General features: G+C 40.7%; 2 protein-coding genes across 2 annotated transcripts; both read left to right on the forward strand.

Annotated features, from left to right (window-relative positions):
• Positions 1–1492: 1492 nt before the first annotated feature.
• On the forward strand, positions 1493–6717 carry arl13a (ADP-ribosylation factor-like 13A). The gene is made up of 10 exons (XM_038289465.1): positions 1493–1635; positions 2524–2640; positions 3768–3838; positions 3914–4166; positions 4273–4378; positions 4872–5077; positions 5172–5280; positions 5881–6151; positions 6229–6345; positions 6465–6717. Exons 1-10 carry the CDS (start codon positions 1616–1618, stop codon positions 6524–6526), a joined length of 1332 nt encoding a protein of 443 aa, XP_038145393.1. The 5' UTR covers positions 1493–1615; the 3' UTR covers positions 6527–6717.
• A 7485-nt stretch (positions 6718–14202) lies between these two features.
• On the forward strand, positions 14203–19059 carry tmem35 (transmembrane protein 35). Its single transcript, XM_038289604.1, has 2 exons — positions 14203–14425; positions 17822–19059. The coding sequence occupies exons 1-2, from the start codon at positions 14306–14308 to the stop codon at positions 18185–18187; spliced, it is 486 nt and encodes a 161-aa protein (XP_038145532.1). The 5' UTR covers positions 14203–14305; the 3' UTR covers positions 18188–19059.
• The last annotated feature ends 672 nt before the right edge of the window (positions 19060–19731 follow it).

Below are 19731 nucleotides of genomic sequence, written 5' to 3' on the forward strand. Positions count from 1 at the left end.
TTTCTTGCTTCAAGGCAACACTACAACTGCTCCACCAGGCAGGCTAACCTAGCAAAACAGTTTTAAATTAGATCATTGAGACCAAAGACATCATTTGTTGAAATGTCTATTGGAACCAGATCATGATACTAAATACTACACAGTTTAACAGAAACAATAGTAAGTCCAACAGGATTATTCCAAAGCAGCTACAGTACTAGCAAAACCATTACAAGCTGTATATAGTTATCACATATCTTCACTAACCTTAACATGTATAACCTTGTTTTTCTCACTGAAATTAAATCAGACCAAACCTTTCCTTTCTTTGTTATGTTAGATTTCTTACACTGAAGAGAAATAAGTCAATCAAGATCTGAAGACATAAGGAAGGGAGTTAAAACTTCAGCAAAAAAGCAAAAGCAAATATTGGTTGAAATAACACAATGGCTCAGTAGGGAGAACTGTTGTCTTTCAATCCAAAACTTGTAGTCTTGATTCTAGCTTCCTCTTCCTGGGAAGCCAAGTTGTCTAAGTATTGATGTTCTGTATGAGGCAACGTTGGTCCTCGAGTGCTACTGTTCTGCAGCCTCTTCATGCATCCCTGCTCCAACATACCTGAAATAAAAGGACACTTTACCTCCTTGGCATATCCTTAAGTTTAGGAGAAAACAGGCCATTACTCATTTATTTGTTTCAGTTGTGTTGAAGAAGATTCGTTCAGGATCATTACAGGAAAGTGGCACTCGAGGACCAACGTTGCTTACCCCTAGTGAATGATTTTGACTGAAAGTTGGCTCACCAAAATAAGACAACAAAATAACAAAAAACTGTGTTGCTTGGCTCATTTTGTGTGCAACTTTTCAATTGGCCAGAATTTATTCCTTGCATTTAAAGCATGCATAAATCTGTCTGTTACGATACAAAAAAGTTGAGGCTGGAGGTGAACATTGTTTTAATGGAACAGCCAACCTGCGTATTCCTAATGGCCATCTTCATACCTTGAGTGTGACCATCTTCTAATGTCTACTTAGAGCATCCAGCTGTATACTGCTCTTTATTTGATACTCCTTATTATTACCAGGAAGGATGGAGCCCTATTGTCTTCAGAGATGCTTTGATTCATTGTGGCATAAGTTTTAAAAAGTGTGCTTACTTAGATTTTGCCCATATCACATCACAGTACCAATCCGTAGTGTCAGATTTGTTGTCTGCACGTCCATGATGCAAATGTTATTTCAAAAACTGGTCATTGTGTTTATATTTGTAAATATCTTTCCAATAATCCCTTCTACTGATAGAACTAAAAGCATGATACTGCAATGTCAGTATGGTTGCCTGGTGAAACGACCACTCTATGACGTCATCAGGAAAGGGGATCATGGCGCATCATACATCACACCACATGACACATTTAGCCCTCCAGGAAGGATTTGTTTACCTTAATTTGGCCAAGTTAAAAAAGAGACCCTTTTTGTCCAATGAGATTAAAGGGAGCTCAGAGATTGGTCCTCAAGTGATCACAACAGTTCCTTTCTGCACCACCCACATGAGGTGACTAAAGGCTTAGTGTGAGCCTGATTAGTTGGACAGCTGGTGGGTGCAGGATGTTAGTAGTGATCACCCAAACAAATGCATGGACATAGACCTGCTTCTGTGAGTATATTTGGTACTTTTAACTTGTAATATTCTCATGCAATCTTTATTAGAGTTCAGTGCCAGGGTGGAAGATCCTTTCATTGCATTGCATCACCTGTGCAACATCTTAATGACAAAAAGAATAGTTAAATTTTAAGAAGTTGGTTGATAAATACTAAGTAGCAAGAGGTTCTAATGTAGGTTTGTTGCTTGATTTTTCGTTAGTTATTACATAGATTTTCAGACACGCCAACATGGTTTTATAATATTCCTTGATATTTTTTGTAGTTGTCTATTGAGGTATTTGCTTTGAAAAGCCTTGATAACTGTAATATATTGCACAGGAGCGTGCATCTCTAAAATATGGACTACAAAATTCATTTGAAGGTGGGCAAAATATAATTAACCAATAAAAAGAGACTGAAAATGACTGCAAAAAATGTAAAAAAAAAAAATAACATAAAAAAATAAAAATGCCTGAATGCAGTTTTTTAATGTCTACATTGAAATGAGCAAAAACTGGTCTTCATTGAAGGTGTTAAAATATGGTTTGATCTGAGAACAAATATGGGTCATCTTGTGAACAACACTGACAAAGTGGGCCATTCTAAACTGGCTTCAGCAGATTATGGTGCCTGAACAGATGCACTCAACAGGCGTCACTTATATCTATCAGGTTAGTCAGTGGCCTGAATACCTCAGACAGACCTTCTGTTTAATGTCTACTCCAAGGCTGAGGTGCAGAGCTCACAGCTCCTACTCATCACTTAGGGGAAAAAAGCCATCTGGAAATGTCTGTCAAGCCAAGCATGGATGGACATAAAGCTTCTTTGTGTCAGAGCCGGTCGTGAACTCCTCAGGTGCAACAGTTTATGTCTAACACTGAGGTTTACTGTCTGCCTGCAGGTATCAGTTCGAGAGAAGATGGTGGCCGCTGTGCTCGCCTTGTTCTCCTCAAGTAAACATGTTCAACCTGATGAGCAACTGCTGCAGCTGGGTCTCCAAAATCCAGGAGCCAATCAGGTACACATTCGGACCACTGGGGCTCTTTTCTCTAAGACCCTCCTCGAGACTGAAAAGACTAGCGAATGTACTAGTTTGGTACATATATGCTGGTTATCATAAATTAGTGAACAGTTACATAGCTGTAAACACTGGCTCATCATGATTCCCTCCGCTCATCTTTTTTGATTATATTCATTGAGATGGTGTAACAAAAAATTTGGAAAAGGTTGCCTGATTTGATAGAAAATACAATCATTATGGAATTCCATTTTCGTCTCTTATGGTAAATAATATTCCAACCAATCTTTTGTAAAAAAACAAAACAAAAAAACATAATTCATCTGATGTAAAAGCAAGGAGGTAAGGGCAAGCAGGCTTAAGTTTAAGGTCAGGAACTGATGGCCGGATGGTGATTTTCAGTATTTGCAGATTAGCAAAGGAAGTTATAGTTACTTTAGTCGTGTAGTCAAGGAGTTCAGGTCCCGGGGAAACTAAGGAGCCCCTCGTGGTGTTAGTATGACCATCATACTAGCACCACTGAGTTGGACGGTCATCTTTTTTTCATTTGTAGTCAATAGATTGTTGTCTTTGTCATCAGTGCTATACTGATAGTCGCTTTATTAGTCAGTAAGACTTGAATTTCTTTAGGTTGTGGAATTATGACCTGTTTTTTTTCCTGAATCCTTGAATCTATTTTGAGCTGATATAAAGGATTTTTTTTATTCTATAAAGCTTTACAGTAATCAGACCTGCTTGTGGCTATTTAAATGTAACGTTGCTTTTTAGAAAAGGCATTTTGTCACATTAAATACTCAACTTAAGGAGGATTGTTACTTTTCATGTATGGCCAAGTTGATTTAGATATTTCTATTATTTCTGCCTGATAATTAAATGTGTGGAATAATTTGAAAAAAAAGGACAAAGAAATCAAACAAAAACAAATTGTCCTAGGACTGTTATTAATCAGCTATATGTGCAGACATCCAGTCAACAAAGACAAAGTTACAAGGGCTGCAAAAAAGAACGCTTGTATCATAAATTAATTTTAAAAAGCCTTAAGGTTGGAAAAACTAATGGTCCAAAATAACTTCTAAAAGTTTTCCAGTCTTCTTTCTTGATGTAGCTCTGTTTTTATCTCTCTGAAGGAAAGTGACCATTCTTGTGGTTGGTCTTGACAAGGCAGGAAAGACCTCTTCGATCAGAGGGATGTTAAAAGGTACTGAGCAAATGAACAAAGCAGAGCTAGAAGTTCACAGCAGGAATGTAACACCTAACTGTGTGTCTCCTCCAGTCCCTCCTGGGGTTGATGTAGGGCCCACCCAGGGCTGCATTAAAAATGAACTGAGAGTTGAAAACTACCTCGTTACGCTGTTGGAAATCGGAGGATCCGTGGAGTCCCGTGGAGTTTGGAGGGAGCTCTATGGAGAAGTCCACGCTGTCATCTTTGTGGTGGACTCCAGCGACAGGCAGAGGATGAAGGAGGCCAGGGAGGTTCTTGCAGACCTGCTGAAGCAACCGAGAGTTGCAGGAAAACCCATATTAGTGTAATTACTCCCTGCTTTTAATCAGAACTAACATAATGAGCATTTGGATTAAACACTAATAATATTGACTACATATCTACATTAGAGCATTTTATCATTCTTTCAGGTTGGCAAACAAACAGGATAAGATGAACGCCTTGCTGGGAACTGAACTGATTGAGATTCTCTCTCTGGAAAAGCTAGTCAACCAGAGCCGTTCTTTGTGCCATATTGTGAGTATCATTCCTCATAGAAACATCAGCACACACAAGCTTTATGCAGAGACTGAACATGCCAAGTAAACTTGACCAAAGTGCTTCACAAATATGAACAGCACACATGATAAACATATATGCTACAAGCAACAAGAGTAAAATACAGAATCAAAACACATACAATATATTATAAGACTTGAATGAAGCGAATGAGGTGAAATTATGACTGCCGAAAATAAAGTCCTTACATCACTTTAAGGAGATTTCCAGCTAAAAAGGTGTTGAATTTTACAGTTAATTTAGGATAGATGTTTCTAAAGAAATAGATGGATTAGGACAGAGGATTAAATCTAAAATGCAAATAGTTCTCTATAGTCTGCTTTATTTTCTTACAGATCCAGGATTGAAATCTGTTTCTATTCTGAAAGTTTTCCTATTCCTTAAAATAGTTACCAATTAAAACAGACTAATGCATCAAGTGCAAATTTAGACAGTCTGCTTGTCTTTTAAGGAACCTTGTTCAGCCTTAATGGACCTGCGGCGCTGGTCGGACAGAAAAACTCTGCGAGGCCTTCGCTGGTTGCTGCGTGCTGTTTGCCTGGATTATCCGGAGCTGTGTGCACGGGTGGCCCAAGACAGCAAGAGGCCCCTGGAGCCCAGAGAAAAAGAAAAGAGAGGAAAAGCTGAGAAAGTGCAAAGAAAAACTAAAATGGAACGGTACATTCAATTCCAAAGAATGCAAGCTTTAATTACCTGAGAGCAATGTAGTTGTTGTAAAGAGACCTGAAAGTTTGTTTCACTTTTACCTCAGGAGGAGATCCAGCAAGTCAGATCTGCGTCAGGTTCATCGGCCCAGAGACAAGGAGAAACGGAGCAATAGTGAAGGAAAGCTGCAGCCCATTCGGAACATGCTGCAAAAGGTCAGAAGAACATCGGTTCTCATAATGAAAACATTCTAATTATCTCCAGAAATATTACACCAAAAGTTGTTTTGTATTAATGCTTTAAACTGTAATAACTTTCATCTCAACTGATTTGATGGTTTCTTTGTTGTTTAAACTCTTCAAAATTCTTCTGGAATTATTTTTATTTTTGTTTTTGGGGGGGTGACACCAATTTTCAGGAAACCTGAAGGGTATGGGGAGCTTAAAAACTAAATCTAACAGCTAAGACCACTTTAAATGGCAGTTAAAGCAATATAAAACCTATTTTAATGTCATTTTGTATAAGCAGGAACAGAACATCTGTCTTCTCTGCTGTGAGAAGTTAGACTTTGTGCATAACCATTTTGGCATGCGCCTATAAAATAAGCATTTTTGGTCCTGTTAAGCAAAGTTCATTTAGAGCCACAAAAGCAACACCACTCTTTGCCACCAAATGGCTTACATTACTCAATAGATTATTATTTTAGGCCAAGTTTGTTACTGAGCACAGCAGAGGACTTGGTGTAGACCCCAGCCCTATAGCTATGACTTCTAACATGGCCAAGTTTGACCTTGTTTTTATTTTGTTTTTTCCAGGAAAATACACTGAAAAAGAGGCTGAGGTCAAGTAATATGAGGAAGAAGTCAGTCAAGATCAAAAAAGCTGCAAAAGATGTTGAGGAGCCTCATGAAGAGGAGGAGGAGGGAGAAGGAAATGAAGGAGAGCAGGATAATCCTGGTAGCAGAGACAAAGCCAGCAGTGCCCTGATCCCTCCTAAAAAAGGCAAACTGAAACGCAAGACCAAAGTGAAAGAGGAGACACTGGACGCTCCAGAATCACTTACAAGCAACGAGACGCCAACCAAAGGTTGTCCTTAGCCACGTTACATTCTTCATTTGACTCTGGAGAAATAAAACCTAACAACTGTTTTATTTCCTATATAGGTAAAGGAGATAGGAAGAGGAAGAAGAAGGTTGTTAAGGTGAAAAGAAAAAACAAGATCAACACAGAGGGAATGCCTGTGGCTTACTCTCAACCTGTGGACCTTTCTGCAACTTTTGGTGAGCAAATAACGTCCCACTTCTTCCTACCTTGACCTGTGAGAAAAAAAGAAAAAAAAAAGCCCTGGACTGTGAAATTATAAACTTCAATTGAAACCATTGAACTTTTCTCCTGATAGACCTCTACCGAAAAGCAATCCTGGCTCTGAAGGAACGTCAGGATCAGGCTCCAACACAGTGAATCCTGGTTGCTTCCAGCCACCCCAACAGAGCAGTAGTACCAAGCACACCTCATCACCTGGATATACCTGTGTTTTGTTAAAACCAAAGAAAGTTGTATTGACATGAACCCCGAGCCTTTGAGCAGAAACCTCAGTGAGCAGTGAAGGGAAGGCAATAAAAAGTTGTCATATACAGTATAAAAAAAAAAAAGGAAAGTTAGGCGTTATTGTGAGTCTGGCCAAATTGTTTAATAGTAGTTTGTAAAATGTTATACTGTGGGATTATTTATAAATTGTATTTTTATAATTGTTTGACAATTATTAACATTAAGTGGAGATCTTTGCAAAGGATTACATATTTTAGATTAGATTTTTGAATGATTAATAAAACATTCTCTCTATGCCTGGCTAGCATGTCTCCTATTTGTTTTAATGCTGATATTCCAACATTTTGGACTTTGTATTTTACTTCATAGCTGATCAGACAACAGGTTGGAATGAATGTCCTCTTAGAGCAGCAGTCGCCCAATGAATAAATAAACTAATATAAAGTTAAGAAAAAGGCGTAACCATTGGCAACCCATGAACTGAAAAGGATGGCAGCAACCAGATGAATGTCATGCATGTTTTCCATATCCCTGAACTGAGAGGAAGATGAGGACCAAGTAAAATGGGTCCAGAATGGACTTCTTAAGCTTGGCTGAAAATTAAAAACTGCATCTTTAATATGAATTTAAGAGATGACTTGGTCTTTTAGAAATGGTTAAGCCTATGATGTCAGATCACTGAGTTCTTTCTTTTTTATGTGTGTCCTGTTTTGCCAATATAGTAGACCATTATGGTGTTGCCATAAGGTTCCTCTTGATAATTATTTTCAAAGCTGTATTAGAAATGGATTAGGTAATAAGAGCGTATGAAACTGACATAGAAACTGAAAGGAAGATGAGAAAGGGAGATGGGATAAGAATTAAGTGGATATATAACATTGAGTTGCATACTATTTAAAATTATTATAAAATTTTCAGCCACACTGGTTGTGCAAAATAATGTTTATGAGTTTAACAGTTCATCAGTCTGATGGCAGTAGGGAAAAAGCTGTTGAAGAAGCTGCTGGGCCTGCAGTCGATGCTGTGAAGCCTCTTCTCAGAGGGCAGCAGGGAGAACTGTCCATAATGGGGGGTGTGAGTGCGCACTAATGATGTTACAGGCCTGGGGCACGCAGCGCTCGGATAAGGTGTCCCAATGATCCTCTAGCTATCTAGCAAATATAGTGGCTAAGATCCATCTCTTTCAACAGAAGAGGTTGTCTTAGACATAACCGTTCACCCACTTACAAAGCACTATGATCAATACCCAGAAGATTCACCTTTCACCTGCCCTCCTCTGACTCACACTTCAATGAGGCATGAGACTGAACCCCTCTGACAAGGGGGATAACGACCCATCAGAACCCCTTAATGACCTGTAACCCCCCAGGTGACCTCCATGGCAGATCCAGTAGGAGGGATCATAGCCAGCTTTTGTTCCCTCTAATTCTTTGTTACACCTACAGTTACGATGTTACTATGGTTACCACGGTTACCATGGTGGTACTCCAGTGCAGCGACCAAGAGCTGTTCCTCTTGACAAATTTCACAAAATATGCCGCTTAAAACGATACAAACTAGACATCAATCCCACATCTATGATCGCCAACGCCTGCTGGAGCTACAGTCACAAAATGTTAACAATACTGACATTTTTGACTGTTTAAAAAGCTGCAGAGTGCTACGGACGGATGTCAAAAAAACAACAGCGGCAAATAACGACGGAGGAAAAGATGCGCGAGATGGAGAAAGCGAGGATGCAGAGTGGGGCTAGCTGCGAAGCTAAAGAGAGATCCCCACAGGCCACCGCTTCCATCAATCCTGCTTCCCAACGTCCGCTCATTGGAAAACAAAATGGATCATCTCCCACTTGAACTCTCTTCATAACAGGAGATATGTAACTGCTGCGACATCATTCTGATGGGGTCTTGCTGCGTCCAGCAATAACAGACGGCGCTGTTGGCCTGGGGGGGGGCTGATGCTGTACCGCACCGATGGAAAACAAAGAGCTCTGCATGAATGGAGGCTCCTCTGAGACTGTTCCCAGACAATCTTCAGCATTTTGAAGGGAAGCACAGCCCTCTGCAGGTGGAAACTAGGAGAGCACTCTAGATGCTTCCCTGCCAAATGCTGAAACATCCTCAGCCAGCTCCTCCCTGCCCCCTCTGGCTTCCACACCTTCTCCAGCATCGTCTGTCGCTGCTAAACCTGCCCATGGCACCACTGCTGCTTCTACCACGTTAGCCTCTTCTCCCCCAGGGGGCTACCACCCTCACAGCATCGTCATCATCGTCCTCTTCCTCCCCTGAGCCAGGAGAAGCGAGTGCTTCAGGAGCTGGAGGCAGTAGTAGCAGCTCAACAACAACTGCTGCTTACCTTATTTAAAAAATGAAATTGTCTAGAGAGCTGTTCTAAATGAAATGTCTTTTTGTCTACACTTGTGTATACAAGATGACAAAATAAATCTGTCTAAGTCTAAATACCGTATTTTCACGACCATAAGGCGCACCGTACTAAAAGGCGCAGTCTCAGTTATGTGTCCCATTTCTGTATTTAACACACACATAAGGCGCACCGGACTATAGGGCGCGTTTTTTATATACAGGTACATGTCCTCTACTACCTTTAAATACCTCTACTGCGTATTTAAAAATACAGCGGGGGCAAAACTGAGTATGACTGTGCTTTATTCATGTATTTATTAAAAAGTATTAATCAAACCTGGCAGCTGGCCGTGAGACAGACACATCGCAGATGACACAGCGCTGTGATCACTCCTAAATTAACTTAAAATCCTGAAACCTGCCGACGGAATATGTTCGCTTTTATGGGTGCCTGCAGTTTAAATTATTTAGATGAAAAACACCTGCCATCCACTGCGTGAACCCGGAGGCTGCCCAGCCTAGAGGCTGCTGATGAAAGGATTTCTCCTGTCGGCGCACCGCTGGTATGTGGGGGTCTGAGCGCCTCCGACAGAAATAGATAATCTGGATGAACTGACTGCAATTATTAAGTTTTCAGGTGGACTTTCTCACTTAAAAACATATTAAAACTACTTTATTCCCACTGATCACAGCAAATATAGCTGCAAGATTTAGATTATTTAGATGAAAAAACACCTGCCAGCCACCACGGTGAAGAGGAGGAGACGCGCCCAGAGGCTGCTGTTAAATTAAGTTTTCAGGTAGAAAAATAGAGCGGGAGCAAAACTGAGTATGATTGTCGTTTATTCATGTATTTATTACAAAGTATTAATCAAACCCATCAAAGTCATCATCCTCTGTTTCTGAATTAAACAGCTGCGCTAAATCAGACATGCCAATTTCCCCTTCTTCGCTGTCAGTCACTTTCCGTGCAGCGCGGCTCCCCAGAAATAATGCCGGCTTTTGCAAAAGCTTGAACAACAGAGCCAGCAGACACGTTAGTCCATCTACAATCCATCCGCAAACTGTGGCGTAACTTGCCCGGCGCTGCCTTCCACTTATCCTGAAACTGTGGTCTCTGTCGGTCATCCATCGCTCCCACGCCGCTCGCAGCCTTACTTTGAACGGCCGCTTCACACTGATGTCGAGCGGTTGAAGTTCCTTTGTCAGACCCCCCGGGATAACGGCGAGCACAGTATCCATTTGATTCACCTTTTTTTTCACATCGGCTGTGAGATGGGCACGCAGTGATGGTGATGCGTGGAAAAAACCACCTGGTCTCCTCACATAGGCTACACCTCCCTCAGCTACGCTTTCATCATCTCCTCATCCATCCAGCCTTTTCCATTTGCGTTAATATCATATGTCATCAGAGCGCTGTGTCTGTCTCGCTGTCAGCTCCCAGATCAGCTTCTCTGATTGGTTGATGCGGCGCGTCCAGCAGCAAAACTTCAATTTTTCCATCTCGAGCAGCAGCAGCGCGTTGGCAGATGCTTAAACGCTCCTGCTGCTCAAAACGCGCTGCAGGACCTTTTGCTGCACCTATACGCGCGTCAACCATTGACTTTGCATGTAAACTGCTTCTGCTGTTTACATGCAACTGCACTTGCTGGGTCCGGTTCACACCGATGTCGAGCGGTTGAACAGTGAGTATAGGGTTAATTTGTTTCCCCATGTTTTTCACATCAGCTGTGAGATGGGCACGCATGGAGTTACATATTAACAGCGATGGTGATGAGTGAAAAAAAAAACACCTGGTCTCCTTACATTCAGCCACTCTTTCATCATCTCCTCAATGAGGTGGTCTCAAAAGTCGCAGTTACAACACACATAGGGCGCACCGCACCATAGGGCGCACCGCACATTTTGAGGGAAAAAAAAAACGTTTAAGTGCGCCTTATAGTCGTGAAAATACGGTATATTTATCTCAGTGCTTCCCACCACTAGTTAGAACTGAAGAAGCCTCTTGGATGAGAGGCGAAACGTCTTCTCGAAAACTTTACGTCCAGTTGCCTAAACTGAACCTTTCTGTCATGATGGGTTTGAGCGCTCGAACCCACATGCAGGAAACACACTCAGAGAGCTAGTAAAGTCAACAGGTTTATTGGTGAGGGTTACGATGTATAGAGAGAGAGATAGAAAGCAGGTATTTCTCAGCGGGGAATCCAGCGCTCTGGTGAACTGGAACCGGAAACTCTAAGGGGGAGATCACAGGACGGTCCGTAGGGAAACTGAACAAGGCTGATGAATTATTTTGAGTGGACTCACGTTTGGGGGTTTCTTGGTAATCCTTGGGTCCTGTTTGTGCGGAATTAGTCCAGAGGTGCAGAACTTGTTGAAGGGCAGACAGGCAGACTAGAGTTGGGTACAGAGGAGCAAAGGAGCGGACTGTCACTGTGTTTTCCATAGGCGGGCTTGAACGGCTCAGATGAGGGTTTTTCTCTTGCTCACAGAGACAAAAGTTTTTCCTTCCAAGGGAGGAAAAGGACCAGGCTTATCCAGCGGATCAGGAGGGTTTCCTACCGAAGAACACAAAAGAGACAAAGGCGAAGCTTAGGCTCAGAGAGACGAAGGCAAGAATTAGACTCAGCTAATCTCAGGAGGATAGAGTACCCAATACTGGCAAACACTCTGGCGTCGAGGTGGTTGCAGTCCGTAGCTCTTATACTACTCTGGTAATGACCCAACAAGCTGCAGGTGAGGAGGAAAAGCCCGGAAGCCGCCCTCCAAGCCAGAATGGGGAAAGAGCACCATCTGGAGGTGGAAACAAAAACACAAAAAACAAACCCCACAAACAGAAACCTAACACTTTCAAGCTGGAAGACTGAGAATCTTCACAGATACTAGCAAATATAGCTGAACCAGATCAAATGAATTAGCCCAAATTATGGATGAAATTTTGATTTACGGAAGTATTTTTTTATATAACTAACTTCAGCATGTCTGACCATCCAATCACAGACCCAAATTAAGTGGCGCATCAGATGTTTGCAAAGTGAGCTTCTCAGAAGCGACAGTAGTGACAGCCAGTCACACAAGAAAAGACGGTGAGCCAATCAGGAGCTTGTAGGTGGTCAAACGGCTTCAGTTTAAGCTGCTGTTTTCCACTTGGTCCTAGTGCTTGATGAATGTCTGTGTAATGTAGCGTAACATTGTTTTTGGTCAGTAAAACATTCAGCGGAACAAAGCGGACGTTTGAAAAAGTGCAAGGTGTTAGGAATACAGTTTGTGTGGTCTGTTTGTGTGTTTCCTTTTCTCCACCACCAGGAGGCGCCCTGTCTACGCTAAGCTTCCCTGCACATCTGCGGCTCATTGGACCATTATCTGGAGGAGTATTTGAGCAGTGGGCTGTCACTACCTCGTTGCCAGAGGTTTTGCCAGTTTTGGTTACTCTAGCCAAGCTGAGATTAGCTGAGTCTAACATAGCGTTGTTCCTCTGAGACCTATGTACTTTTGTCGGTTTCTTCGGCAGGAAGACTTCCTGTTTAACTGGATACCTGGACCTACTCCCCCTGGAAGGAAAAGCCGAGTTCACACTGAGCAGGGGAAAACCTCCACATGATCCGTTCAAGTTCCCATTGGAAATCCGAGTGACAGTCCGCTCCATTACTCCTCCGGGTCCAACGTTTGACTACCTGTCCACCCTCCAACGTGTGCACAATAGACCTTTTTCACGACAACCGGAAGCTGCGTCTGAAAGGGCTGGAGCACTTCCTGTTTTACTCTGAAAAATGTCTCTCCTCCGGTGCTTTTCGTCATCCTTACTTAGTTTGCCAACACTTTCTTTCGCGGATGCGGAGGAAATCGCTGCGGCGAATCCCCCCACCAACAAATCTGTGAAAGGATACAAGTTCTTCCACGAAGAATATATCCACAGCTATCAAGGTAAGAAAAGACGTAGCTTAGCGAGCTAACCGCTAGCTGCAAGATATGAGCTACACAAACATCGTAATGAAGCCTAACTTAGTATCTAAATTATGTGGAATATTGGAGACGGACATAGTTTAAACTTTTCAGTTATATTTTGACATTCTGAAATTTGTTTGCCACTATAGTTTGTGAAAAACAGCATGCTAGAATGTTATGTTAGTTCTGAGATTCTAGATGATGCTTGATGTTGAAACTATGCTTTACTTCTTCATGCCTGTAGTGTCAAATATTGTCAAGGGACAAGTAGTTGTCAGAGCTAGATGCTTCAGATCCATGAAGAAAAATGAGGAACCGCACAAGCTGCAGGTTTGAAACAGTCAGAAAGCCGGTTGGCTCTTGTTCGTTGGTTCGAGTTCCTGTTCATGTTTGACGGCTGAAGAACTTTCACGTACGACTTCTGGACTACTTAGAGCTTATTCTAACATTTTCCTGTTCAGTTGTTACTATTTGTTTTATGTTTCTGTTGCGGTTGCAACATAATCTGTGGGAATGCATGATAGGACAGATATGGCTGTTTTCTTGCCCCACATGAACAACCAGGTACAGAACAAAAACAACTGCGCCGAGACTGAGCCATTTTCTTAGACTTTTATGCTAACGCTATAGCCACCGGAAGTTGTCAAACCCCACATCCGCTTTAAAACCCGGAAGTGTGAAAAAGGTCTATTCTCTGGATTATCCCACACAGATTGGATTCAAGGACTGACAAGCCCCCCCTTCACCAGCATTATCTACTACATCTCACTTCCAGTTCCGGTTCAACAGCTCACTGAGTTTCAGATCCAACCCCTGTAATCTTACCTCAATAAACCTGTTAAACTTTTCCCGTGTTCTCTGAGTGGTGTCTCTGCATGTGGGTCAGATTTGTAAAACTGATCATGACACAGGGGACATGTCCCCCTGCCAACCCCCCAAAGTTAAGCCCATGGTCCAAACACCTTATCATACATTTTATTTAACTGGTACTGGCATTATTAGTCTGGGCCGAAATGCAAACACATGTTGCCATGCAGGAGACACCTCCACATTAAGCTTGTTTGTTGGCAAAAAAAAAAAATATTTGCCATGATGGCTATTATTGTGCAGTGAGTAGAGTGCGTCCAGTCGTTGCTAGGCAACAGCCTCATAGTCTTTGTTCTAATATCTCTTTTTAAATGACCTACTTTTATATACTGTGAGGCGGATAGGAGACCCCCCACCCCCACCATTCCAACTCCCGCTCCGGATGCGGGATAGAATGCGGTGACACTGCTTCGCCATTTTTTTCTTCCTCATCATCCAGAAGCCCATCCCCCTGGTTTAGGGAAACCATCAGACTTTCATTCACGCTGCACTGGGAAGCGGCCCGGCCTGCAGGATCATGGCCTCACCGAGAACAATAACCATAGTGGCCCTTTCTTTTGCTCTGGGCTTATTTTTCGTTTTCATGGGAACCATTAAACTCACTCCGAGGCTAAGCAAAGATGCCTACAGTGAAATGGTGAGTAAGCTTTGTTCAGCAGGGCGCATCAGGAGGCTCAAACGAGAGCCATTGTTCAGAGGCGGACTGCAGATAGACACGGTGACCTGAAAGGTAAAATAAAGGAAAAGGGACTGCATTTGACTGAAACGGGTCTCCAACAAGCAGGGCTATCTCTATTGAGAATTCGGTTATATTGAAGACAAGCATTCTGCGAATAAATGTGAAATAAACCTCATCAAATCATAGTAAACACAAAGAAACGCTGCCAAATGTGATAAAAAATGTCAAAAAAAGTCGGTGAGTTTTTGCACATTTTATGCAGACATACATATTTTTTTGCATGAATGAACATTTTAAACTGTAGTTCAGATGAGCTGAGGAGCAATGGCGGCGCATTCTCGCAATTTCTGAGATGCACCCGCAGTTGCTGATGTTGAAACATCCTGCATGGATCAGGGCTTATATGGAGGACCAACTCTGCCATATCTAAAAATAAATACAGAAATAAATAAATGCTCAAGAAATAAATAAGCATACAATAATTTGCCCCCCAAAATACAATAAACAAATAAATGTAGGTAGAAATTATATTATAGAGTGAGACATAAATAGACATATATATATATATATATATATATATATATATATATATATATATATATATATATATATATATATATATATATATATATATATATATATATATATATATATATATATATCATTAAAAAATCATAAAAAATGGAAGAGTTGGTCCTCCATAGGCTGATGGGAAAACTGCTGGTGGTCCCCAACGGTTTTCTTTAAAAAAAGCACCAAAAACATCATGAATAAATGGTAGAGGGCCTATCTATATTAAAGCCAGACTTGATTTATGTATTCATAATGGGAATGGGCGTCATAAACATTAAATATTATTTTCATACGTTTCGGATTTATGGTTAAAAGTGATGATGAATGATTTTTTTTTTTTTTGCGCATACGTCACCGAAACAAATAAATGCTGCTCTTTAATTTCAGTAACAGTGCTAATGCCAAACATTTACGGTTAATAAATAAAATCACAAGGTCAGCATTTTCCGATTATATAGCTCAAAATGTAGAAAAACAGTAATGACAATTTTATCTAAATCATGAAATTTTTTGTTATTGATAAGAGAAATCCTTAAACCATAATGTTTAGGATATAAAGCCTTTAAATGATTTGGTGGGATTGATAATAGATAGTTAAAGATAGATAATAAATAGATAATAGTTTCATCAATAATAATAAATCAGGTCAGTAAGTTATTTCTAAAATGCCTGTGCTGTTGTAATTAAACAGTGGCTTATCGTGATGTCCTTATTCACATTATTGACAATTTATATTGCCGCATTAAACGTGTCGTAACCATGAGAACTGGCTAAACACATGCAGTAGCTGAAATGAAAAGTGATAAGCCCCATCTTTCAGACGAGCTCGTTACTGCTGTCAGATTTAACCAGTAATGAGCTAGCAATTAGCTTTCTATGCGTTCCTAAGCTGCACCAACACAAAGCATGCGGCGGGACAAATATTGAAGTCATTTTAGCGGAGAACACATGAGTAATCGTTGATATTACTCTATATCAATAAAATTTTATAAATTAAAAACTAATACCAACTATTTATTAAAAATTACATTTAGTTTAAAATACAATTATTTATTTGTTAAATATTTTCCTAAAAACACGATGAAAAGTGACAGTAGACAATACATTAACCAACAATTGGGAAAATATATTCTAGTTAGTTTTATGTCATTTCAAAGTGGCCTATTACATTAGCCATGTTTATTGAAGGCTAGAAACGTTTTTGTTATGCTCACTTGTTAAGCAATAAAAGCAATACCAGTTCTGTTAAAAAATATTGTTGCATCGTCTTTCCACCAAATAACAGAAAAGTATCGATAGTGGTATCGATAAAGACTCGGATCGATAAGGAGTATCGATAAAGGTATCGATATCAATAAATATTAACGATCCCCATCCCTAATCGTGACGTATTATTTTGATCAATCATAAACTCTCAAAAAAAACATGATTTTCTGCTTTCTTTCTGGGTTTCTTTAGTGAGAATATAAGTATATGAGAATACAAGTATATCTATTTTGAAATATTATTAAATAGATACAGAAATGTATTATGAATCATATTCTAATCGAAGTTGTCAGTTATTTATTTAGCTGTGTTTTGGTGACAAACATTGTCACTTATTTGCTTTTTGAATTTTATACAAAAGGGAATTATAAAATCTTTCTATATCTGATCATTTCAAATGTTATTACAGAATAATATGTATTTATCACTTGTTCTAAACATGGATTATTGAGGCCTTTTTGGTTTATTCATGATATACCGTATTTTCTGGACTAGAAGCAGCTACTTTTTCCCATGCTTTAAACCACGTGGGTTATAAGAGGGTGCAGCTTTTCTGTGGAATAAGGGGCTAATTTTCATTTTGCAGAACATGCTAGCAGCAGGCAGAACAGAAACAAATGTCCTAAATTCACACATTTTGACATTTATTTGCCGCATTAAAGCTGTCGAACCAATGAAGAGACTGGGCTAAACACATGCAGAGCTGAAATGAAAAGCTGATGAAGCCCCATCTTTCAGTAGAAGCTCTTACTGCTGCAATTTAACAAGCTAATGGGAGCTAGCATTCTTCTTGGTCCTAGAGCCCTGCACCCAACACAAAGCAGTGCGGCGCGGGACAAATATTGAAAGCTCATTGTGGGTGCGGGCGGGAGGGAGAGCGCACAGTGGGGATGCGGGTGGAAGTGGTGATAAGCGGCAGTCCAGCGAACTAAAAATGTGTTTTAAAACGTAAAATAAAGTCATAAATTATCAGTCTATGTCTTTATTATATATATACATCACAATGTGCTGGATATTGCAGCTTGTGTCACATAACGAGCGTCATGCACTATGCAGTGAAGAATCGGCCAGTTATGTGCTCAGCTAAGCACAGCGTGTTTAATTCCTCAAACTAATGACACGAATTGCCTTAAGCAGTAGGCGAACATCGGAATCATGCGGGAATTGTGGGCGGGAGTGGAACTGAAAATCATAATTCTTTGCGGGAACGGGACTGAACACTGCGGGAGCGGGCGGGCGCGGGACTGGAAAATCTGTCCCGCGCAGGCTTCTACTTCCTCCCTACTCCAGGGGCTATACGTAGAGCTCCCCCTAGAGGTTTGGTGGGAGACAGTTCCATAGATATCAGTGGCTTATATATGTACGTTTCCATAGTTAGGTGCACTCTATAGTCCTGAAAATATGGTATATATTTTTATTGTACACAAAGATGGCTGAAGATTTGACGTTAATGAATCCATAAATGTTATAAATATGGTCTAACCCTTTTTCTGTCTCTTTTTTTTTTTGTTTTAGAAAAGAGCATACAAGAGCTATGCCAAGGCGCTGCCAGGTCTGAAAAAGATCGGCATCAGCTCAGTGCTGCTTCGCAAAATCATCGGCTCCCTGGAGGTGGGCTGTGGAGTGGTGCTGACCCTGGTCCCCGGCCGGCCGAAGGACGTGGCCAACTTCTTGCTGCTGTTAGTCATGCTAGCTGTGCTGTTCTTCCACCAGCTAGTAGGGGACCCCCTGAAGCGCTACGCCCACGCTCTAGTCTTTGGCATCCTGCTCACCTGCCGACTGCTCATCGCCCGGCAGAGCGACGATCGGCCTGAGCGAGAAGACACCCGGGAGGAGCTGCAAATCAACGACCAGGAAAGGAACAAAGTGAAGCAGTCCTAAGGTCTCCAGCAGTAAAGGGAACTCGATGCGTCTCTATGGATTGCAGTAATAGAAAATTCAAGAGGAAACATAATAACATAATATCCCTCTGATTCCACATGTCCTCTGTGGTCGTCCGCCTGGCAGACTGATTCATTCACCAGTTCCTCTGCACCTCTGCTGTAAAATAATGGTGGACAATCACGCCTGGTTGATCTCAATTCATCCTCCCGTCACATCAGTTCATTTTTCTATTTTTTTGAGTCTTGCGATCGTAATAAATGTTTGTGTTTTACTCGAGTACTTCCTTCAATTGTTCTGAGTTGATTTGAGAATGCTGTCTTTGGATCTAGTTTTTCTAATTTGTTTTTATACTGTAAGTAGTTAGAAGAGACCTGCTCTGAGTCAATTTGAAGCATGCTTATTTTGGTGAGGAGTACATAAGCCAAAAAAAAAAAAAAAGAACTGTTGATAAAGTTTTATACTTCGTCTTCTTACAGCTGTCTCAACAAAAAGGAGAGGTTAGACAGAATTATGCAAATGCTCATGTATTGTTTTTTTTTTGTTTTTGGGGGATATTTCTGGATGTTCACATTATGGGCTGTTTTAATATGAAATAATCAGAATATCATCTTTCTCCTACCATCTCAGTTAAACGTTTAAGGGCAGCAGATGTTGCCTCAGGTCAGGTGTGTGCCGTTAACTTGCACGGCAGCATCTTAACCAAAATAAATATCATTTTGCTCGTTAGAAGTTGCATACTACTCTTTGTAATTCACTGGTAAAGTATTAAACTGGGTGAGTTTTTCATCTTGGAGCATTTTAGCTGCAGTTACAAATCCTGTCAATATTCCTGTAAATGAGGAACTTTAAATAAAGAACTGGAGGCGTGATTGACTTTCTTTTAATCATTGCAGTTTAACTTGAAGTGAAAATCTGTGACTTTTGCAGTTCTGAATGCTATTGTTTGATTTTGATTTAAGTCCTATGCTATGATCTATGTGTTGCGCCCTGTGATTAAGTGCTTTATACGGCTGAGTTACATACAATGTCCTCAGAAGTTCGAACACACTCGGTACATGTTTTTATATCAATTCAATTAGGGCTCTTATGATCCAAATTCCAGTCTGCTGACTGCTCCGTACATCCTTCCAGTTAATGACACCAAGCGCCTCCATGGTTTCTGTGTTTCTGATGGTTTCTTAACATTTCCACCATTTCCTTTTATCTTACTGAAAGTTTGAGTCAGAAGTTTTAAACACAGTTGGAAAGGATTTTGTGTTATGAAAATATTAGATTTTAGATTATTATAATATGCTGCAAAGCTCTAAAAGCAGATCATATGTGAAGAACATTCTATGCACATGTATTTACGCATTGGATTCAATTTCCTCTGTAGCTTAAAAAATGGACTCCTGCATGCGGGAATATGTCTTAGCTGGATTGAATGGATAGCATTATATATAATACCATATTAGTCACAGAGGTTTTATTACTCTTTAGAGGGAATCACTGAGTTTTTTCATGTTTTTTTAATTGGGGCACAGAGTAAAAGAAAGAAACCT

This window comes from Cyprinodon tularosa, unplaced genomic scaffold (assembly GCF_016077235.1).
Source record: "Cyprinodon tularosa strain WSP-4 unplaced genomic scaffold, ASM1607723v1 ctg27, whole genome shotgun sequence".
Classification (NCBI taxonomy): Eukaryota; Metazoa; Chordata; class Actinopteri; order Cyprinodontiformes; family Cyprinodontidae; genus Cyprinodon; species Cyprinodon tularosa.